The 24,850-nt window shown below is 40.8% G+C and overlaps 1 protein-coding gene across 1 annotated transcript in view; it reads right to left on the bottom strand.

Moving 5' to 3' along the window:
- Nucleotides 1-580: 580 nt before the first annotated feature.
- Nucleotides 581-24,850, bottom strand: part of TMEM241 (transmembrane protein 241) — a gene marked incomplete at both ends in the record, with an annotated part of 50,185 nt that continues 25,915 nt past the window's right edge. The window contains 3 exons of the mRNA XM_079533241.1: nt 581-641; nt 4,201-4,265; nt 24,252-24,345. Coding sequence (XP_079389367.1) covers nt 581-641; nt 4,201-4,265; nt 24,252-24,345 — 220 coding nt within the window. The remainder of the gene's footprint in view (nt 642-4,200; nt 4,266-24,251; nt 24,346-24,850) is intronic.

Here is a 24,850-nt window from a genome sequence, read left to right as displayed (position 1 = left end):
AGTTCCATGTGGGAATTATCTCCAGAAGCCCCATGGCCTCTATCACTGTGCCAGCTCAGATAACGTGACTACAGACCTGCGTGCAGCAGCTTGCTGCTTACTGAACAGTTGGAAACAAAGGCCATCCTTCCTGATACTGAATTCACGGCAGGATCCGGGCTCTGACATTGTTTGGTACAACCTGCTGTCAGCTTTCAACAAAAGAACTGGGGGCATCCAGTGGGGAATGCCGCTTTTCCTGAGTTCAATTCCCTCTGCAAGAAGCTGCTACTGGGAGGTTCTTACACAAAGTCATAGGCATGAGGCCAAGCAGATTTTCTTTTACCACATCAATTGGAAATAGTTTGTGTTGTGCTTTGAGGCAAAGGCTCATAATTATCCTACTAAGTATGCTGTTCTCTTACCAGCACTACTGATGGCATAGTTTTTCCTTAATTAAAAAAAAAAAAAAAAAAAAGACAACAGGTCCCTTTCCCTGTGCTTGATTGCACTTCTTCATTCTTGCTGCTGTATTTTATTTGTGATAGGGTTTCTGGGTTGCAAGTCAGCTCTTTCCCAGCTGCTGAGATCTGGTTCCTCTTTACGTGCCTGTTCTCTCAGTGTAAACAAGCAAAGCTTCTCCAACTCCGCTGATCACAAGGCTGTAAACAAAGGATACCACAAATTCAGCATCAGGCAAGTCCCTTTACTTGATACAATGCCAAACAGCACAACATGAAGAGAAAGGTACTCATTTGTCTAAATATATTTCAACCTAGAGACAGTATCCCTGGTGATGTTTTCTTTTGTCTTGCTAAGAAGAGGTCAATAAAAGAAACATCCTATTTTACTGATCCCACCAGAAAAGTACTCCTCTATATATTAGGGCTACATAGAGAAGATTGCATCTAATGAGGAGGATAACTGTATTCTGCTCTGGGGAGATCCCCCTGGCCTGGGGAGGTCAATAGCAATCCCTGCACTTACTGCAGTTTGTGAGTAAGCTGGTGGAAGGGCGCTGCCCAGTCTGCAATGGCAGCGGCTCCCGAGTGCTTCCTTCTCCCACTGCTCACAGCACAGTGCTGGCACACTGCTCTCCAAGGCTCGGGCTAGAAGCAGGACTCCAAATTAGGATGAATGGTTTTTACTAGCAAAACCATTCATCGAACTAAGATGTCAAGCCACTCAACGTGTGCAATAATCCCCAAATCTGAGAGGAACAGGGTAGGAAACTAACTCTTCTCTGCTTTCATAACAGTGCAAATCTGAGTGTACTGACCCTTCCTTTGAGCCTAATGGCTTAGTTAGCTTATGAAACAGAAAAGCTCCTTAATGAATTTCATAAACAAAACAAACTTTTGTTAAGTTCATTTTTAAGAGTTGGGTTTTTTTCCAAGGGAAAAAATACAGACATGTGAAGCTGAAGGCTCTCTGGTGTTTAACAGCACTGCATTCCCTTATATCCTTAGTTTTGGTGTTTTAGAGATCACATACTCCCCTTGATCCTGAGAGGAACAAACATTAATAACAACAGCCTTATACTTACTCAGTGAGCAGCCCTGGGAGGTAGGTGCTGGGCAGATTGCTCTGGGGATGGAATACCTCAGGTTGTGGAACTACCACCAAGGATCAAGGGGCTGGGAGGACTGCATGCTTTACAAATAGATCTAAACCACATGCGTCCCTGAGTACATGAGCGCTTTCTGGAGAAGATTAACTTCATGTCTTACTTAGATTTCATCTCCAGCTACAAACGCATCCTCTGCACTGCTTTCTTTGAAAGTCGAGGATGGATAATAATGGATAATAGTTCTTTTTTTTCTAAGGAGAAAAGTCCAGAGAATATATGAAGGGCTATACCCAACAGTTTTAGAAACAACTCTTAGAATCATAGAATCATTTGAGTTGGAAGGGACCCTTAAAGGCCATCTAGCCAAACTCCTCTGCAATGAACAGGGACACCTGCAGCTACACTAGGCTGCTCAGAGCTCTATCCAGTCTGTCCCTGAGGGTGTCCGGGGGGGGGGCATCCCCCACTCCTCTGGACCTGTTCCAGCGTCTCATCATCCTCATCGTAGTAAACTGCTTATAACCAATCTAAATCTCCCCTCCTTTAGTTTGAAACCATTTCCCATTGTCCAATCACAACAGACCTTGCTAAAGAGTCTGTCCCCTTCTTTCCTAAAGTCCCTCTTCAGATACTGAAAGGCCACCCTCCTGTCTCCCTGGAGCCTTCTCTTCTCCAGGCTGAACAGCCCCAACTCTCTCATCTGGACCCACTGCTCAAGCCTGTCTAGATCTCTTCTCTCCTTTTTTCTTTCTATAGTTATATTTTCTACATTTTTTAATGGAGGCTTAAAAAAATGCCCAACCTGTCACTGCTGTAGCATTCTAAGTGGTCCTATACAAAAGATACTAAATTATACACCAGTGCTCTATGAAAATGTACTTGCACTTAAATTGCTTTTTAACATCTTATGGCTTAACATTAGAGAAGAACTCCTTTCTGTAGGACTTCAGGCACCCTCATGCCCACCCAACCCATACTCACCAAACTACCAAGCCAACAGAAACCATCATTACAGCTTCAAGACGAAGCAGAGCTAAAAACCATGGCTAAATGCCAACATTTTGTTTTGTTTTTTTTTAACCTTTGGTTTACCATCTGCCAAATCCTCTGTCTTCTGTTTATTGTGGAAGGCACAGCTAACCACATTTGATCATCACTCAAAAATTAATGTATGATATGGTCCACTGCAACACTGGAACAACACTAAAAAACTCAGTGATTAATGAAGTCACAAGTGCTCTGCAGCTGCTATCATCTAAGAAACTATTTTGAGAGGTTTGCTGATTGCCAAGGCAATACCAAGACACAAACAATAATGGGACTTAAATATGGTTTTGAATTGTAACAGTGAAAGCATAAAAGTGGTCTAAGGGCTAACAAGAAGTTTCTTTTAACGATACAGATGTGTTCATTATTTATATTTGCTTTCAGTGCACGCAGAGCATGTGCAGCTATATGGGTCCGTGTGTTCACGTTCCCAGTGCTACACATTTTTTTTAGCATACACGTCAGTGAATATGATGTGATATCTGTATTATAAAAAGCTTGCCCCTAGCACGTAGGACAGATTGAAGATACGTGTAAACATGGTCAGGAAGTGCAAGCTAACAGCCTGTACCAGGAGCATAGTATGTACATTGATACTAGTTCAGTCTCATGTACACATAGGCCACATAAATGTATTTCTAGAGCTACAAAAAAACACTCCTGATTTGTTTTAGTATTTGAGATTACATGTACCTAACACACATGTGGGGATATATATTCACACATACATATGTGAGGCTAGTTTAAACTGAGATTTTCCTTTCTGTAACTTCTTTGTCACACCTGGAAAAAGAACATGCTAATTTCATTCAGTGCTAGGCTGAATCTTTAGAATGACAGTCAAACTCTGAAGGACAGTTTGACTCTACAGCTTTTCAACAGCAAGCAGACTTCTATTTCCAGTAACAGATCTATCCCCAGCGATAAAATCCCTTCTTCACTATTTTTGCAAGGCAGAAATACTAAGGTGCATCAGCCTTGGACTGGGATTCCCTTTTGCTAAGCACTGTTCAAACATAGATCAAAAACACCGTCTCTGGTTTGCAATCCAATCCTCTGCATCACTACCTAAAAGTTTCAGAATAGGCGATTTGTAAGGTGTGGCCATGTATTACAAAATCCAGATACAGTTTTGGAAGAAGATCATTATTATTATTTTTCTACTCGTATTTTTGCATTCACAGTACAGATGTCATTAGGGCCTGTTCAGAAACATGAATCCATTGGCTAAGAAGACGTTGTTACCAAACCATGATTCCTACATCTTAGTTCCTATTCTACCACTGATTTATAGTATGACTTCGAATGGGTCATTTATGAGCCAGTTGCATCCATTTATCTAGCTGTAAAACACACTGAGTGAATTATGGTGGGGCTTACTGTCCAAAACGTTCACGTTCTCCCACAGAAGCAGAAGAAACAATCTTCTATTTGTATTACCACACTGAATCCGTCATTGGGCACCTGGTTCTCCTTACATTCAAAATATTACTGGCACTAACAGAACTTGCCATTTGAAAAGTTTGAATTTTGAAATTTGAACATGAAGCATGGTGTGGAAACTCATTTTTACTGTTAAGAACAAAGCCCACGTAGGCACTTACCAAGAAATTGTCAGTACATTGGCAGCCATGGCAAAGAAGAACGGTGATAAGCTAGCAGTGGTAACCTGTAAAATTGAAAGGAAAAAAGAACGAAAACAACCTTGCGACCTTGTGATATCACAAATGAAGACTGAAATACTTTAGCTGAAACTAAATCTCTGCATACATAGTCACTTTTTTTTTTTTTCTTTGCTTTTTCAACCATTAGATTCCATAGTAAAAATAGGAAGTCAGTGGGCAGAAGAAACCCAATGGGACTGTTCTAAGTGGGGACTCATTGCTGAAGGTGGAACTTCCATTCCTGCCAAACCTCCCTCCCCTATGTGAGAACAGAGCCTACACAGAGGAACCTCCTTTCTCCTCTGGCCAGAAACAACAGAAAAAGGCCCAACACTGGGGGATGCAGAGCTGTGCAAGCAGCCTGGGGCAGAAATATGGAGTAGTGTTGGGAATCACATTTCAAAGTCAGGTTGGATAGGGCTTTGAGCACCCTATGTACTGCAAGGTATCCCTGCCCATCGCAGGGTGGCTGGAACTAGGTGACATTTAAAGGCCCCTTCCAGCCCAAACCATCCCGTGATTCTAGGAAAACTTGCTTCTCATTAGGTTAGCGGGTCAATGGAGCACATAATGCAACTATCACACACTGCAGCTGAATTTTGACTCCTACAGAATGTGGGATACAGTAGAGGCATGGAATCAGAGCAGAAGGTCCCCTACTGCATATGCCAGTTGTAGAAATCTGGTAGTTTTTATTTGCCTACAGTAATGTAGACTGGGGAGATCAGCCAGGTGCCAGGTTTTAAGAGCCTCGTATTTCAGATGAGAATGAGAGCCTGAAGTGTATCTGTGGGTGTAGGGAGGTCAGGAAAAAGAAAAAAGAGAATGAGGTAAATAAAAACCATGCAACTTCAATGGGTAAGATATCTTTTCTTACACCAAAGTGTCTGCGCTGAGAAGATGGGGGCAAATGATTTTACATTTTTGCAGCACTGATCCCAGAAACAGCTAGTTCCTGACATAGAATGGCTCGCAACATGTCCCAGTCCCTGTTATGGAGCTACCACATCTGCAGGCTGCCCTCAGTTTTGCACATTTTGTTGCCAGATGGATAATGTAAGATGGAAAGAGTTCAGAGAACAGTGACAGAGTCATTAGATGCAGGGATTGATTTGCAGTCAACAGTTAGGATAAGCAATGCCTGTGGGAATGATTTACAAATACTTGGGAAACATGAGCACCAAGGAATGAAAGCAACTATTTAGAATAACACAAAGTTGCCCAAGTCAAAAGATGAAATTATGAAACAAAACATTTAAATAATTATCAGCTAAGATTTCCTAATAGTTGTTTGTCTAGCTGATTCTCAGGAGAGACAGTAGAAACCTTGTTTCTTAAGCTATTAGAGACCTGTTAAAGCACAAATACATGTCCAGCAGGGAAGTAAATGATTCTCTGTAGTAAACTCTGCACACCAGAGGTCGAGCTGACAGTGTGTTAGTCAATACCCATTGTATCTGCTATGGCTGCATTTTAGAAAACAGGTTTCTGAATCTGTGGACCGCAAGCAACAAGAGAAGAAATGCTTGAACATCAGTCCTCCAGCTCCACTGAAGGAGTTAGTTGGAGGGGGGCAATAATGTAAACCTGGCAGCCCTCAGCTACATGTCAGTAAAATACATACACAGGTGAACACATGAATAAGTAAACACACCCAGAAGAGACTGAGATGGGAGCAGGATGAGCCACAAACTGAGTTATTCTTCAAAACTCACCTGTCCATGCTTAGGTCACACTTTGACCTGTTCCATAATCATTTGCAGCCAGAGGGAGCTGACACAGTCTGAGCAGCCTGACCACTCTGAAGGTGCACCTTTCATGCACTTTATCTCTTATGCTAGACTGGATATCTGTCAGTTCCAATGCAGCACTCCAACATACAGCTACATCTCACACCAGAGGGCTGCGTTATCCCCTCGCACACCTTGCAGCAGCTGCAGTGATCTACACAGCTTCCCACTTACATCAGTGTGAATGACCGTGGAATTACTGGCACCAAGCTTATCTTAGGCTAATGCTAATTTATTATGAAAAAATACACAGCATTCGTTACCAAGCATGTAAACATGAATTTATGAAAGATGGCAGCTGTGACATTTACAGAGTGTTCTTTTCTTTAAGTTGCTCTCCTGAAAGAAACTAAAGTGCAGCAATTGAGAAGTGACACAAGTCAAAGCTGTGTCGCCCACTCCATCTTAGAGTCGTGTTTATTAGAATCTTGAGAAGAGGCCAAGAGCAGAGAAACAAGCATTTAAGAACCCTGCGAGCGCAGGCCTTATCAAAAACAATACACCATTCTACTGCCACCATCCCAAAACACTGCAAAAATGCTCCTGCGGGCTGCAGCCTTTTGGACCATCGCTGCAGAACACTGCTGTATTTTTGAAAAGTTATGTAAGAGTGCCTCCGTGCCAAAGAGAAACAAAATGTGGGTTGGAAGAGCACATGAAGTGTGCATAAGGAAAAAAAAAGAAAGAAAGAAAAACATCACTAAAATGTCCAGCTTTGATCGTTTGTGTAAAAGGTGCACATTTAAAAATAAAGAAACAAGTTTTCAGGGAATCTAACCATCAGATTTGCTTCAAGGGAAGACTCTACAGGCACTCCAGCCACATTGTTCAGAAGCCAATTTTCCTTTTACTACAGTTCAGCATTTCTTGAAGTGTTTTAAGTGCACACGTATTTAGCTTTTAAGAAAATACACCTACATTGATGTTCTGGATGTCCTTTGAAATAAAAATCACGCTAAGTGCAGTAATCTCTCTTTCTTCATCTTAAAGGTCACAGTTGTCCTCCTAGGCGTTCAGCTGCCTTTGGAAAAGGAGTGAGCTTGCAAGACAAAGGAAAGCAAACAAACTAAAAGGTAATGACTTTCAAATCTATTTTAGTGCTGAACCACTGAAACTAGGAGGTGGAAAGGAAAATTTTAATTAGCTAAAACCAGTCTGTTTTAAACAAAGCCTCCCCACATTTTGACATTGTTACAAATTCTCCCAACTGATAGAGACATGATGGCCGAACCCCAAATATTTTAGAAACAGGAATAGTTCCATGAGCTCTGGCTACTTGTGTGCTTGTAGGAACTGTGATTGTGCAGTGCTGCAAAAGCTGTTTTTAAAAACATTTATGCTGTGAACGTTTTCGCAACATTCTGAAACAGCTTTCAGTGATTAGGAAAAAAATCCAAGTGTAGCATCATCTAACAAAACATTTCCATGTGAGCTGAAATTGTTCCTGAGAAATCTTTTCAAATGCCTCCTTGTCTATCTCCTCCCCCCCCAAAAAAGATTGTTTTTCTTTTTACTTCTTAAAATAAACCATTCTACATTTACCGTGTCACTCTGTTGTAGAATGGAAACAACATGCATTTGAAGGGAGCACAAAGTTAACACTTATCGACGTTAATCTCAACTATTTTTATAGTTTCAGTTGCTGATTTATTTAAAGTTATTTTATACCTTAACAAAAATGTGCGCATTACAAAGGACATTTGTTGTCACAATGAAGAACAGTTTCAGTTCTTCACAAGACATATCAGCATTGAAGGAAATAACTGCACCTTTGTGGTGGGATACTTATCCGGAACCAGGTCTGTGAATAAAAGGAGAGCACTCCGATTTCCTGCACTGCTCCAGGGGCCGATCCATTGGTCCACCCTAACTTAGTCTACCTGAAACAGCTTGCACAGCAAGGCAGACAGTCTGCACCAGCTAGGATTGCAAATCCCACCAGGAAGGAGAAGAAGGAAGCTTAGAGCAATGTTTACCATGAGCACAGCATCCTTGGACATGCTCAAGGCGGGGTTGGATGGGGCCTGGGCAGCCTGGTCTAGTGCCAGATTTAGTGACTGACAACTTTAGGGTTGGAACTAGATGATCTTTGAGGGCCCTTCCAACCCAAGAGCCATTCTATGATTCTATGCATTCTGTAGGACTGCTGGAGTAAAGACTGGTTCTGAGTAGTTAGATAATGAAACAAACAAACAAACAAGAACCAGAAGGGATTTCTTTCCATAGACCTTCCAATAGGAGGAGTGAAGAAGAACCAGACAAGAAAACAGAGAGTGACCCTGTCCTCTGTCTGGATTATGCCACAGAGAATTGTTATAAAACAATAGCTTTTTACAACTCACTTCTTGTCATTACTTCTGATGCTTGCAAGTACTAGAAGTGGGGTTGGACTCAGCTAGAAAAGCCGCAAGAGCAGAGAAACGCTCTCATTCCTCAACTTATATCATGGTCTTCACAGCACAAAACAAAGCTGTTGAGATCCCTGTTCCAATCTCTGAATGGGAGTGGCACACTTTGACAAGATTCAGTGATAAGGAAAGAACTGAACATTGCAAACAGTGAAATAGAAACCAAAGAGGCTGGAGCCTTTTACCTAATGTCCAAGCCATGCAAAAGCTCCAGAGTTTGTGCATTGCAGAAATGGCAGCCATCAAAGATAACTCATCAGAAGTTGGTAAAGCATGAACAGTGGTGAAAGAACCTGGAGTAAGGATTGTGAGGAATCCCTTTAGAGGAAAAACTGTTTTTCTTCTGTGGTGTTAGAAAGGCTGAGCTTTGGGTACTGGCACACCACAGCCTGACCAGGCAGAGGAATGTGGGGCTCTAGAATTTCAACCCACAACAAGTGGGATGAGCAGAAGTTTCAAGCTTCTTGGTTAGGAAAGATTCCTAAATTCAGTTCCTCATTAAAATGGGTGAGAATTAGCTAGATAAACATTCCCTTTCTAACCAACCTATCACTGATCCTCTCCATCTCTGACTTCACAGTTACCGTAGAGAAAGATTTTCAAGCTGCAAAAGCTGACTTTGGATTTTGAAAATCTAACATTTCTGAAGTGTTTGGGAACTTGTTATTTATGTCACCAACAACACCAATAAGGACATTTTCAAAATGTAGATTCTCATTTAATCTTCCTATCTGAGACTGAAAGACATGGGGAATTTAGTCCAGACACGACCACAATTTGTTGATATTACAACTATATCTGCGCATACCACATCAGTAGTATATTTCCTCTGATTCATTGTTAAACTACAAAGTTAAATGTCACAGTTCTTGCTGCAAATGAACACAGAATACATTATAATGAAGTTTTCCTTAATTTGTGTACACACAGCCAATCTTTGTAACCTCCCTTCCCCAAACTGCCAAAACCTCTGTCCTTACAAAAACGCGTATTTCATCCAGAGACAGTGTTTTGAAACAGCGCATCAAGTTCATTCACTGTTCAAAATAAATCTTCCCATTTATCATCAGGTCATCTTCTCAAAAGATCAGGAAAAAGCTTCTGATGTGTGTAACCTTTGTTTTCACCCTGCTGGTGGAATTAAAGCAATGTCAAGCTTTTTATAGACGCAATATTTGTTGTGTCCCTGTTCTGCATGCTTTAACCAGCTGCTAAGATAATTGTCAAAGATTGCCAGGGAAACGGATCACTGCTAGTACTGCTGGAAACAGCTACATCAAGACAGTCCAGTGCTATGAAAAAGGCAAAAATTACAGCGGGTAAAAATGACTAACAATATTTGTTCTTTTGTTTCTCAAGGGACAGCCGCTTTGAATTTACCAAATTTCAGTGTTACATCCCTTTTGTGTGTACGTCTACTTGAGATTAAGTATATGTACATGTATCAGACGCTTGCCAGGTAGGGAGATCTTGCAATAAACAACAACTTCAAAGCAGGAAAGTAACAGTTAATCTTCCAGTGGTTTTCTGAGCTATTAACACCGTTCCACTTCCTCCTTGTTTACATACATTTCTCATTTCAGCTGGACTACTGGCCACTTCTATCTAGCTTTCCTCCATCTTGCTACATTGAAATGTAAGGCAGACTTTGCCAGGGGGTAACTTCTCTGAACTTTAGCAAGAATATTTTGATTCAGAGATCGAGCAGCTCCAGAAGCAGATGAAGAAAGAAGGCACTGACTGGGACAGTCAAATATGAGAGAATACTGAGGGACTTGCCTCTCCCCTAGCTAAACCCTAACTAGCACAGTCCACTGTGCACTGAGAAAGCCTTTGAAATAACCCAGAACTTGAAGAAGATCTTTGTAGATCAGGTGCTGACTGTGAAGTTCCACAAATTGCAGCAAGTCAGCACTGGACATTCAGAGACACCAATAAACTCAATGATTACTGGAGGCTGTTTCAGGCACAGGAAATCTACCTCAGCTGGGCAGAGAAGGCAGTGGAACAAAAATCCCTGCTGTAGATGACAACCATGACAACACAACTTCCCTTGCAAGAAAGATAGGATGGGACTAGAACTAAAGTCACATCTGGATTGTTTGAATAGAGAAGGGAAAAAAATACAAAAAAAAATGTGGAGGAAAAAAGAAGTATATGATTTTACTCCCATAGTCATCAGTCAAAATAAAGTACCTTTATCATTTCAGATACTGTGCACAGCAAATCCTCCTAGACCTGCACATCACCTGTTTGGCAAGCAAAATCAGACCCAAACCAATCTTCACTGTTCAATTTCAGCTCAGTCCGGGGAGAGATCTGCCATGGAAAAAAGAACTTCTCCAGAGTGGTGGCAACATGGCAGTGGTAACAGAGATGGCCATTTCACAATCCACAAAGCATGGATTCAGCCAAACAGCTGTTATACCAGCTGCTGTAGATCTCTTTGAGATGCTTTGTTTCATATCTGCCTAAATGCCTGCACAAATTGACAGCTTCCCTAAAGTACATTTTCCTCAAAAGAGGCTTGGTCACTTTCCTCTGTCCTTTGTAATTATAGTTTTAGAGCATTATTAGAACAATAACAGCAAAATCAATTGGTTCCCCGTACAGTGACACAAAAGGAGTCAGTGCCTAGACATGCACTGGCAGCTGAACACTTAAAAATAAAGATAAAACTTAGTTCTAGTTTAAACTAACCAATTTGACTTTCATAGCAATTAACTTCTCACCCGCTTAAAACCACCTACACGTTGCATTCAATGCATAGAGATGAAGAGTCATTCAATAAATGACAAACTTGGCAAAATGCCCTCTAACATGTTTTCAAAGCAGAAGCATAAATGTTCACATTTAGCAAAATCATTGAGTATTTTTAAGTTTCGTTTGTTATTTATGTCTACCAAAACTAAAAAGAGTATCTCACAGACGAGTATCTCTGTATCTTAGCTCCTCAACTGCTATGAGAAAGTAGATTTCCAACTTCCATCTAGCAAGACTGTAAAAGTCAGAAAATCCTCTGTGTTTCCATGCCTGGACATGCATATGCTTCAGGAATTGGGTGTATAGTCTCAACTTTTTAGCACAATTATGAACATTTTCCCAGTACTGTATTTAGTATATTCTTTTTGTTTCCAGGATGCGATGACTAACACAACAAAGACCCCAACTTTACAGAAAGTAAAGATGGATATGTGGGTTACTGGACTTAATTAATAGATTTCACGTGAGAAAATTCTCCTATTACGAAAGATAGGATATCATGTCATGTTTATAATGATCAGACGTGAACAAGACTTCCTATTTCAGGAAGGCCTACCAGTGTATAAACACACATCTACAACCATTCATATATACACACATACTATATATAGCATGGAAATGCATAAACATACATCGCTGATGGGATATGACTGAAGAATTACAAATGCTCATAACTCATTCTGATGGATATCCCAAGCCCTTATAAAAAACTTCTGCCTCTTTAAGAAGACGGTATTTGATTGAAGATTTTCTTCTTTTTGGACACCAAAGAGCCACTTCACTCCACACAAACATCAGATTTCTTTCATAAAAAAGAGAAAACAAAATGAAGAAGCATGTGCCCTCTGTTATATATGGATGTAATAGTCAAAACATACATTTCCCCTTTCTGGGACTGATGGGATAGCAGATAATGATGATAACCTCCAGTCTATAAAGTACAGAAAGGCTATAGTACTTAATTCAATTTTTACTGTGCCACTATTTATATTTAAATGTTTCTCTTAAATGTGACCACTGAAAATGTAATCCAGATACTGATATTTCTCTCAGCTTTAATCTTCTGTACAGAGGAGAAATTAAGTTCTGCCTGAAGCATGCTTTGCTGATACAGAATCATGATCAATCATGATTCAAACAAGTGGGCATATATGCACCAGACTAATAGCATCTGTTTAGATAAGTTGTGCAGATGAGAAGCACAATCCATGTAGCAGCTGAAGACCTGTCAAATAAGGGCAAAAAAGGTCATTTAAAGAGGAGTAAACAAAGGCTTCATTAGGCCAAGTAATTTTGATTGTCTTTGCTGAGCAGTGCTTTGTCTTTTCTTGCTGCTACAAGACTGACTATTAATGCATATCTAATCAAAAGATTAATACATGTTTTTTTCTTGGTTATATCAAACTAAGTCTCAGTGCCTCCTGCTTCATGCACTGTAATGCTGAATTGCTCTCTTCCTTTGCCATTCAGTTTGTTGAGGAGTCTCTTTTTCCTTGCATTCTGACCTGCTATCGTAATGGCCTTAAACTGTTCCTGCCATCTCATCTCTCCCTTGAAACCTTTGATCTCAGAAGCTGGCAGGGCAACATGATTCATCATCTTGTTCTTTTATTAATTATTAAATATTTGTGTAATGGAGCAAGCATTGGTCAAATAACAGCAACAACAGCGGCAGTGAGTGTTCTAAGTATTAAGATCACTAACACCAACTGGAGTGAACCAAGGCATGGTTTAAAAAAGTTAACTGGTTGATGTCAGAGGCATCAGGAGAATTTGCAGCAAGTCTGCAGTCAACACACACATCAGAGAAAAGAAGGGATCTCTATATTGACCTTAGCTTATGGGAAACTTATACCCCTTGGCATGCAGCTTGTTAGTTTTTCCACTTCTGTCCCACAAAGATTTTCACATGATGTCTGCTTCTGCTGAAAATACTAGGAACCCACTAATGCCATCTGAGTGGATTTCTACCTGTAAAAAAAACATGGCATTCTTTTTTCTTGACAGCCAGTTGTCTCAGCACTGTATTTCACTGAATTTTACTGGTCAGTAATATGGTCTACTGTATTAAAGAAGTATTCATTTTGTCTGATTTTTTTTTTTTTTTTTTCAGTTCTGGGGAATGGCCAGCTGTTCTAACGTTCTGCTTCTTAAAATACTGCAATAAAATACACTTCATCTTATGTTAAGCTCAGCAGTAGCCTTTTGGCATTTCAAGTTGTTGTTCACCTCATCTAACCCTTATGAGATTATGAAATAGAGATTACTGTAAGAGACAGAGAAGGCTGATAACCCACGTAAGAAGACCCTATTTTTCATTGTCACACTTTAGAGGCAAATTGAATAGGCAAACTGACAGTATCTGGCCCAAAAGAAATTGGCTGCTTGCAAAGGACTGAGCTTAGCATCTGCCAGTGTCTGTCTTCCTTCCAAAATCCAAAAGGCTCCAGCAGGTGGGCTGGTAGCCAGATCAGGCAGGAATGATCACTCTAACAGCCTGCCTTACAGCATCAGGATCTCAGACTAAAGGTGAAAGATGAGGCAATTCCAAGCTCCTCACAGGTGAACTGTGACCTCCCCACAGTAGTGGCTCAGTGATGACTCAGCTGGTGTCCAGGGAATGAATCTAGGGAGCAGAGCGTAAAGCTCTCGGCAGTTTGAGTCCATGAAGACGAGAAAAATTAGCCTGAGTTTCCTGGAGGTAGAATACATTGGCATTGTGGTAGAAAACTGTATTTGTAGGAAAAGATAGCTTTTAGTGACTTGTGATAATTCTTCACAATTCAGCCCACCATTTCATAATTCTCACTAAAGTCCAAATTAACCAGGCTGATACTTTCCATCACTCTCAGTTCTCTCTGGAAGCATCCGAGAACAGAGTGCAAGGGACCGTGACCTCTGAAAGAAGACTTCAACAGTGATGTAACCAAGGCAAAAAAGGGAACAAAGGCAGATATGTTATAGGCTACATCAACGTGCTTCCATGCGCCCAAGGAAACGAACTTTTTTCCAAAAGACAGGTTGGCACTCAACCTGCCATGCAGTTGGGGAATTCCATGTTTTGGTTACACTCTTACTGCATCAGATGGAAACCCCGATTAGCAACACTGTGAGTACTCTCAGATGTGCAATGGAACTAACATCTCTGGCCAACCACCACACATCTCTGTGTTAGAATGCAACCAGTAAAAACAGTACAGGCATCAGCAAATGCGATTCTTTGACAGACAGGATGAGACACATGCTACCACTGACCTCTGCAGTCTTGAGCTTGGTACACCCCTGACACTACAGGGTCACAGGTCATTGTCAGTGCAATGCTTGAGAGTTTTTTGGGTTCATCTTCAAACCTCATCTTGCCCTTAGGATCACTGCTATAAGTGCTATAAAAGACCATGCACAGAGAGCACAAATGTTGCTGAAAGGCACTGTTAGAGGCAACAGTGACATCTAGTTTAAGGGGAATACTTTAGGTGTGAAAAGCAATATAATGGCCTTTTCCCATTATTATAACCTATAGAAACACTTAGATAAGTGTTCATACTCTTTGTCGATATTAAAGCAATTTTCTGTCATGACTAACTCAGAACTCTGTGGGGATATCACTAGTACCAAAAATAGCATAGGAAACTTTGGGATGCGTAATTTTTTTTTTTTTTAAATCTGTTAGCAAAAAATAGCAAGTTTCCATCAACATCTCCCCCCCACATACAGCTTTGGTATTTCTGTGCATGTATGAAGTCCATTTCCTATTGTATCTCCCATCTCATGGCTCCTTTGGGAAAACCTGATTCATAAACAAGCAATTCCCAGACCAGATAACTAAGACCCTTTGCTGACCCCTTTCCGTACAGTCCAACAGTAACAGAGCCACAGTCTTTGCCTTGCCACTTTCTGATGTGTTTTTGCTGTTTTAGTAATGATGTAATGGAAATAAATCAACATGCTATTATTATTATTATGCTAAAGATTGCAAAGAAGAATTGGTATTCTTTAACCCTAATTTTCCATTCAAAACCAACAATCTTTCCAAGGCTTTCTAACCATTCACTGATAGAAAAGGTCAAAATATTCCATCAAAAACCTTAAAAAAGTGATTCTTGAAAAAATGTTTTTTAAGGCCAACACATCCTTTAACACAGCCAATCAATTTTGAGTAAAGGCCTTTTATGAACAACAGCACAGGGTTACGCATTCAGCACTGTGGGCGTCAGCAGTCCCTGAGTGTCCTATAGCAGTGATGGAAGCGACCACAGCCTTTGGCCAAGCATTCACTTAGTAATGATGAGGAAGCCTCTGTAAGATGACCCATTGCCTCCTGCCCTCTTGGGACAGCCATCCATAGCAATAAGCATGGAGAGAAAGCTGGAGTCGGCACCTTCCTTCCCATGCTAGCTAAAGATAGGACAGAAACAGCCTGCAGTCATATCCCATGATTGCGTGAAGCTTATGTACCTTCCCCGAGCACCACATCTTTCAGGGACTGAATATAAAGCAGGGGACATCAGCCATTCAGTCTGCCTCCCCCAGAGCTCTATGGCCATTTGCTAGCTTTCAACAAAAGTCAAAATCTAAACCCTTAAGAAACTATCCAGAGTGAGATTGAGAAATGAATGCGCTGAGATTTTGCACATTTTTGGTTCTGAGCTGGAAGGGGAAGAGAGATGGGAAGACTCATTCCAGACAGCATCATCTCACTGCCATGAGAAGTTTCTGAAGAAAGCAGCCTGGAATGTGACACCAAGTGCCTATCAAAGGTCAATGATCAGGCTCAAGATTTGTGAGTTTGGAGACATCTCACCCAGGAAGGTCTCTAAGAGTCAAAAAAAAAAAGCAGCCAGCAATCCAGATCTTGAAAAGAACCAAGAACCAGAAAGGGGAAGAACCTGGCTACTTCTTGGTCATTTTTGGAAGCCTACATCAATTAAATTTTGAAATCTTCTATACTGGTATGTTAGACAGCGAAGTTTTCCCATATAATTTTGGCATTTACATCAGTATTACTGATAGAAACTATTTCCAACCCAGTCCTTATTCTTTTGTCATCTCTTTGGCACACTTATGATTCATTCCCCAGCCTCAGCTCTCCATATATAACTAACTCTAGGAGACTAAATAGAAACACAGGAGAATGGGAATCAATTATGCAGAGAAACCAACGAACCTGCACCCTCTGCAATTCAAAATTCCATACAGCAGGCAAAATCTACTTTTAAATTGCCATTTTCTACTGTCAAATCTATAGAGACAGTCTCTCAAGGGCAGGGGAGAAAAAAATACTCCAAATCAGCACTGCTGAAGTTATCTTTATGTTCGAGAGAATGGCAATCCCAAATGTGCACAGTGCACTGGATATTAATGATGGACAGAAGAAAAACTAATTCAGAGCATCTCTTTGGGCTCAATCTATCAGTTCGTGTATGCTGAGATTGTAAGTCTATTATACTGAGCACAGATTGTACTGCAATACTAACCCTGAGCTGCAACACACATCTTATGTACTTATCTGTGTGACCCTTTCATGCCCAGAAGTTGTGCAGTTGCCATTTTCAGTGGATACACAACTGTAGCTCTATACAATGCCTGTTAATAAATATCTGAAAACTTGCCATTACTTGGAGATGCAAAATCTCCAATAAATCTCAGCTATTCTTACAAGACAGCTTTTCTGAATTGTGCTCATGCAGCAGGGAGCCTGTGCCACTTAGCTTAGTGGTCATGTAGCACAGAGGTGTTGTTATGGAGACCGATGTCTTCCCAACAATTACATGGCATAATTAGTTTTGGATGCTACAATGTAACTATCAAGTTGTCACCATGGAAACTACTCAAAACCTTACACTTACAGGTTTCTGCAACTGGTCTTTTTTATAATCTATAAGATGCAGTTAAGCGCACACTGATTACCTCACCAGCTCCCCAAGTTCAGCTGAGAAACACATTTTCTCTTAGGTATTTTACCATCCCGATGGTGACTGACAGGAATCAAGTACGTGTGTCAAGAATAAAATTACATATTTCATACAGTGAGGGCTGAGCACAAATTAATGAGAATTTTTACCATCCTTAGTCATGTTTATGCAGGTGCGTGCATATCCACGTGCGTAAAAGTACATTTAGCATGGAGACAGAGGAAGCTCACTTCTACTTAACTCCTCCTTGGCACACATGAAAGCATATAGTTGTGGAAACACCCTCTCTCAGGTTAGAGATGCACTTCAAACCCCACTGGTGCACCACCAGCACAGACTGGTCGATTCTAGCACACAAATCTCCCTCTCACATGGAGATTCTCTGCCTTGCATCTGCAGTTTTTCCAGGTCGAGGGAGCAGATATCTTGAGACAGCCTTGCATGCAGCTCATACTGTGTTTATGGAACTGCAGTGGGAGTTTATGACATTCTTGCATAAAGATTTGCAAGGCCCATGCCAAGAAAGCAACATCATTTCAGCCAAGAATCTCACAGTCACTTTCGCCTGCATACAGCAGCACACAAAGAAGAGAAACTTCAGTCTGCAGTAGAACCAAACAGTCAAGTGCCAGGCAGCCAAACACATTCTTCTGGTTATGATACACACATAAAATCTTTAAACACAAGCGTTTATCCAGAATCCTCTCCCAACAGGGCAGAGATGCACAAGGGAGCCATTTGCTTCATCTGGTGCCAATAGCAAGACTCTTACAATGGCACTTATTTCTGTAAGTAAACACCGCTGAGCAGAAGTAAGGAGCTGATGTTATGGACAATATTTTATAGCACTTATATGCTAAGCAGCAGTGCAAGACAGGAACTAAGAAATTGACATTAGGAGTGCATGTGCTTCAGGAAAAGGATTAAAACTGCAAACATGTAGAAAAGAGATGAATTTGTTTTATTTCTCTGAGTTGGTTTGCCTCTTTAAATTAAGTAGATACAATTCTTAAGTCAATTGCTATGTGTGAAGAGCAACAGGGAACATAACTGGGCTACGAGCCCCAGAAGATTTGCCGCTGTAGCCTTTCTATTTTATGAGAAGTGAAGAAAAAAGTGAATTTCTGCTTTAATAAAAAATGTCAGTGCTTTTCAATCTTTAGGAGTGTTATCATCCCTTATCATATAAATACGGATACACTCTATGCCTTCTCTTCAAGACACCATGGGGACCTAAAGAGCAGATGCACAGACACAAAATCAAAAATCAAAGACTACAGGAGACATCCTGAATAGCTGTTAGGTATTCTGGGGGATGACCAAAACTTCTGGGGTATTAGTACAGTGGACAACAGTCAGTTATGTGGGACCTGCAGAAAAGATGTTCTTTCAGATGTTCCTGCAGAACTACTTTTGCAATGCCTGGCCGCCGGCATAAAATACGGGGAGACCTGGAGCAAATGCTTCTAAAATTAACAAACAAGGAACCAAAGCAGCTGTTGGTAGATGCTCTTATGAATCAAGGAGCTTCCAACGTGATTCGGATACACTAGAGATTAAACAATTGTGCACTGGATGGGCATAAAGAAAAGACAGGCATATTCCTGCATAAATTTTCTTCCCGACAATGTACAAAAACTTGTGAAAAATTCAGTGCAGTCTGATTGCAGTTATTCAACTTCATTTCTTCACAGAAAGGAGGAAGAAAGAGAAAATCCTAAACCCACCTTCTACTGCCCTTCCCTTTCATTCTTCCTCCTTATAAAATTTGTCTCAGGAGGTTTCTACTGGAATCAAGCTGAATTCACTGCCACAAGTTTTACTGGGATAACACTAAATAAGAAATAGGAGTATAAATTCATAAGTAACAAGTATCTTGCCGAAAGTTAAGAGATACCACTGTTCCGTTCTATTCATGATGCAGTGTATTTCTGCTGCTTGATTTTTAGAGGCACTAACAGGTTTAATCATCAGATATAGATTGGCAGCCCTAATCTAAACAAACTCCCTGACAACACTGTTAAGGCTGATTAGCACTCTCACCAGATGCTTCTGTCTGTGTATATGAGCATCTCCAGTTTTTCTTTCCAGTACACAACCCATAATGCTAGCACAGCTTTCAAATTAAAACAAAAAATCTCATCCAGCTTCAAATCCCTGCTCTCCTGGGGATTAAATCTGTGCAAGGCTATGACAAAGCATTCCATATTTCTTGGGCTTTTAAACAACTTTTTTGTTTGCTTTTCAAATCACTTTAGCAATTTTTTGGCCTTCCTCACCAATCTATACAGATATGACTAACGCGCACAATGTTTGCTTTCACAGCACAAGTGCAGTGTGTTTGTCACCAAAGACATCACGCAGGGTTATGCACACAGATGGAACCTGTGCTTCACCTGTCTATGCACAGAGCAATGCTTTGACATGAAAGCTATCAAAAATCATTACGGGAAAGAACTTAAAGACCTCATGCAATGATTAAGTTGCTACCGCCAAAGTAACCACTGTAAAAGCAAGTTATAACCCAGCTCTAGTTTTTAAGTGAATGAAATATTAGAGGGCAGGAAGGCCAAATATGTGGGCTTCACAAAGAATGTATCCTTGGATCCCTAAAGAAACCCAACTAAATCTCATGGTTAGTTTATTGGTCTATCAATACTTAACAAGAAATGAAGTGGTGGCAGCAATCTCAGCCCCCAGCTTGTCAGTCACATAGGTACAAAGCATCCAAATGGAAAACAGATTCTGCAATTCTCTGCACCTCCCTAGAGGCTTGTGCTGCTTGCTGTCTGAGGGCTACAGCATTCTCTCTTCCTGGCTCATGTGCAGGATAAACATATTCTGGACTCAAGTGCTTCTCCTTTCCAATTGCTGGTAAAAACTGCAGTCAGACTGAGAGATTAAGAGGACAATCTAGGGCACTACTCAATACAAGAAAAATGCTCGAGTGGGAATGTAAAGTTGCTGTTGTTACCCAAACTTCTCCCCTTCTCCCCTCCCCCCCAATGGATCTCATTCTCCAAGTCCAAAATCAAATAGTTTTTATCTGTATTCTTTATCCACATCAATTCCCTTCCCTTCCCTGCCCTTTTTTTTAAAGGAGTTGCACACTTGAGTTTGAAGATATTTTTACAATACTACTTTTTGTGCCTTTCATGGCTTATGATGTGTTTGAGACAGCCCTCACCCAGACTTGAGTTGGATCAGTATGTACTGATAATGCCTCCTAACACTTGCAGGAAGCAGCATTAGTAATCAGGTAGATACGATTCTTCCTAACTAATCCATATGTAAATCAGTGGTTCCTTATTATTGCAAGACAGCTGGTGAGAATTTTGCAGGAGCTGGTAGGTCAACCCTTACCTTTGCAGGCAAACAGCCGTTCAGCTCATTGCTTTCTACCCATCTGTGTCTGTCCCATTCTAAAATTGATGTGTATCTGAATTTTTGAAGCATTCACTGTCATCTACCCCAGAATCAGTTGCATTTCAGCACTCAGAGCAGCAGCTCCTCCATGGTCCTAATACTGTCTCAGATGGGTATAACTGAGCTCTAAAACATTCTCATAGTGAGCTTTAAACACTAATGGAAGACACTGAGGAAACTGCTAGTTTTGATAAAATTACTCAGAAATTATCGAAATATCTCATATGTGTATTGCTTATTTCCCTCTTTGAATTGGAGATAAGGTATATAATTAGAGCACTAGGTTAGAAGTTACAGTAGGAAAAGAACGAATTTGTTCTGTTACAAAAATCTTTCTAAGTGAGATGAGTAATTACACCATGTGCTGCACGCTGATTTTTAAGGCTAAAGAACAGATTGAATTATCACAGTGATACAAGCTAAAATGTTCAGTTGCTACAAAAGCACGTAATCTCACTGACAACAGTGGCTAGAAGAAACTTTGTCTAATTTCTTTCTAGACCTGGCCAAACCCCCACAAATCTAGAAATACTTGAATGTTGGGAAAGCTTTGATCCAGTCCAGACTTTGTGGCTCTGATTCACTTCAGCTGGGAAGGACCCAAACTGCTTAAAGTATATTTCACAACACATCTTTGCTTAAATTTTTTACAGATAGGTCACAGATACCACATGTAGAACCATTTCTTGTTATACACGATACCTACTAGCAGAGACAGCTATTCTCATCTCCAGACCAGAGAATTAAAAACCATAAATGTAGGAGTAAATTTCAGGTCAGCTGACCTGACACCAAGGAGCAAGAAGAAAGGTAAGGCATTAAAATCTGTGCAGTCAGAATGTTTGTGAGAAATTTAAACTTGTGAGAAACTCTGTGTGAATTGTACAACGTTGAAACAGTTGGTAAAGCAAAAATGAGCCACACTGCTCCCTTCTTGTTACAGCCAGAACAAAACCAAAAATAAACCCCAAACTAATAAAGAATAATCTCAGCACAGATTGTAAAGAGGCATATTGTGCAAGTTTACTTTTTCTTAAGGTAACAGTTCATTCAGTGTAGTAAGAAAGTTGTGATCATCAACAACATAACAAGGTTGTGATTTTCATATGACCTAGCTGAGGGTAATGAAAACTAAGTAATATCTAACAAGGGAAAAGGAGTCAGATTAGCTTTTCTGACTGCATTTACTATTGATAATGTAATAGATAAGCTGTTACTAACTTACGACAAGTACAGCCAGACTCTCAATTCACAAATCATGGGGTAATTTTAATAGGAATTGATCTAAGGGCATCAGAGCAGGTTGCTCAACACTTTGTGCAGTTGGATCTTGAAAGCCTTCACAGACGTAGACTGCACAGCCCCCCTAGAATAACTGAAGGAGCTGCTGCTAAGCGTCCCCCAGAAGGACTTCCTCCCATAGGGATCTTTCCAGCTGTTCAGCTCCAGACTGAATAAACCCAAAGTCCTGCAGCCTTTCCCAAGAGGGCATGATCACTAAGCCAATGACTATCTTGATGACTATGCTAAAATCACTACAATCCATCAGTGTCTTCCTTGTATTAAAGGACCCTACAGAAAATTCTAGCCTAGATAGGCTAGATCAATGGGCTAAGTTCAACTGCATAACATTCAATAAAGCAAAGTGTCAAGTCCTGCACTTGGGTCATAACACCCCTATGTAGCAGTACAGGCTTGGGGAAGAGTGTTTGGGAAGTTGCCCAGCAGAAAAGGGCCAAGGGCATCCTGGCCTGCATCAAAATCAGTGCTGCCAGCAGGACTAGGAAAAAAATTTTTCCCTTGTATGTGGCAACTTGAATATCATGTTCATTTTGAGACCCCTCACCACAAGAAGTTTACTAAATTGTTCAGATGTGTTCAGACAGGAACATCAAAGCTGGTGAGAGTGTTAGAAAACAAGAATTATGAGGAGCGACTGAGGGAACGGAGGCTGCTTAGTCTGGGGAGAGATCTTGTTGCTCACTACAACTACCTGAAAGGTTGCAGCAAAGAGGGTATCAGTCATTTTTCTCAGGTGATGTGATAGGATGCAGGAAACAGCCTCAAGTTGTACCAGGAAAGGTTTGGATTGGACATGAGAAGGAATTTCTTTGTGGAAAGGGTGGTCAAGCATTGGAATGTGCTGCCCAGAGCAGTGGTGGAGTCCCCATCTCTTGAGGCACTTAAGAAATACTGTCATGGAACAAAAGGACACGGTTTAATGATTAGACTTGGTAGGTCAGGTTGTTGATCAGGCTTGATGATCTTGAAGGTCTTTTCCAACCAAAATGATTCTATGATTTTATGATTCCTAATTCCAGATGGGGTCTAACAGGAGGTGAGTAGAAGGAAACGATGGCTTCCATTAATTTACTGTCTTTGCTACTACTAATACAATTCAGGACACTTTTGGTCTTCTTTATTGCCAGGACATGCTGTGGCTCATGGTCAGTTTGCTGTCTACCAAAATCCCCAGGTTCTTTCTCACAGAGCTGCTTCCCAGCCAGGCAGTCTCCAATTTGTAATATTGCCAGGGATACTTCCTTTCTATGTGCAGGACTTCACATCTGTCCCTGCTGAATTATGCAAGACTCATACCTCCAGTCTGTCCAAATCCCTCGGGAGGGCAACACTGTCCTTGGTGCTATTGACTGGTCATAGAATCACGGAAGATCCCGAGCTGGAAGGAACTCACTGAGTCCAACTCCTAGCTCCCATCAAGAACCACTCAAAATTCAAACCATACATCTGAGAGTATTGTCTAAATACATCTTGGTGCTGTGACAACTGCCCTGGGGACCTTGTTCCAGTGCCCAACACCCTCTTGGAGATGAACCTTTTCTTAGCACCCAATCTGATCCTCCCATGACACAGCTCCATGCTGTTTCCTTGGGTCCAATCACCATCACTATAGAGAAGAGATTAGCACCTACTTCTTCACTCCCCTTGTGAGGAAGCTGTAGGCCACAAAGACCATAATGAAGCTCTCTATACTGAACAAACCAAGCTTCAGTTGCTGTTCTTCTCACTTGAGTTTCTCTATCATCTATTATTCCCTGACAGAGATGTTAAACAGGATAGATTCCAGGATATACTCCTCTCTACTTGAGCTGTCACAAGCCTCTAGAAAGAACAGGAATTGTTAACTATTACAATCTGAGCCAGATTATACAACTAGTCTTTCATCCACCTAATTGACCATCCGGACTGTAACAGCCACATTTGAATACAAGAACACTGTAGCAGATACTGTCAGAAACTTTGGAAATGTCAAGGCAAATGACATTCTCTGTCCCATGATGATGGCAGTGGGAGTTCTGGTGCTTACCTCCACAGAACTGCTCTTAGTTCTTGATTGTGACATACTGGAAAGAGGTGATGCACACACTATCAGAAAGAACGTTTTTCTCCAAAACACCTTTGGTATTTTTTGATTGATATTGCTTGAATTCAGTAGGCCAAATCCTCAGCTACAGTAATCAGAACAGCTCCACTGAACTTGGTCTATACAAAGTCTTTTATCTTTGCTAATGATTCAGGTTTACTATGGACTCAAACAATACCTGATGGATACCTAATGTCTATGAGCAGCCTGAATGGATAGGCCCTATCAAGTAGGAATAGCGGGGGAAACTAAGGAAATTCAGGATTTCCTCTGTCCTCCTACATTCCTGTATGATCTTTTTTCTTACCTTTGCAAGGAAACTCCATGCTGCGTATTGCCCTGAGGTTGTGCTGCTTTTTAGCTTCACTGTGTGCAACATCAGAAAGAATCCCAAGAGTCCACTGCAAAGGATAGGGAAAACTTGTCAATAAATTCTCTTAATTTCAGTTAAGCGGTCTTTTACAAGCATCTCAGTTTTCCTAATGTAGATCTGAACAAGTACCCTTCAAGTAGTGTTAAATCTCATTTGAACAAAGCAAGCTGGTCAACAAAAGAGCTTACATTATGTCCAGCAAATCTGGGGTTTTGTTCAGTCAGTGACTGGGGTCTGAGTAAAGCAAGTCTTAATGGCTAGTCTCTAATATACTTGTGTAATCAGAAAAGTAGAGATTATTGGAAAAATGGGGCCAAATATTTAACTTGAGACACTTGAAACAGCTTTAAATAAAGGCAATGCTGATTTCAAGAGAAGCCACATGGTTGGCAAGAAACTTACTTCCACCTCCACAGAGGTTGAACCAAAGGATAACCATTGGAAAGCTGCTTCCTGAAGCTTTCAAGCTGTTTAAACTTCATGAAACCTATTTTCTAATTAAGAACTCAAATATATCCTTCCCAGATAACAGG

Source organism: Tetrao urogallus (genome assembly GCF_951394365.1).
Source record: "Tetrao urogallus genome assembly, chromosome: 3".
Classification (NCBI taxonomy): Eukaryota; Metazoa; Chordata; class Aves; order Galliformes; family Phasianidae; genus Tetrao; species Tetrao urogallus.
The sequence above is the reverse complement of the archived record's forward strand: the minus strand, read 5'-3'. Positions and strand labels throughout refer to the sequence as shown.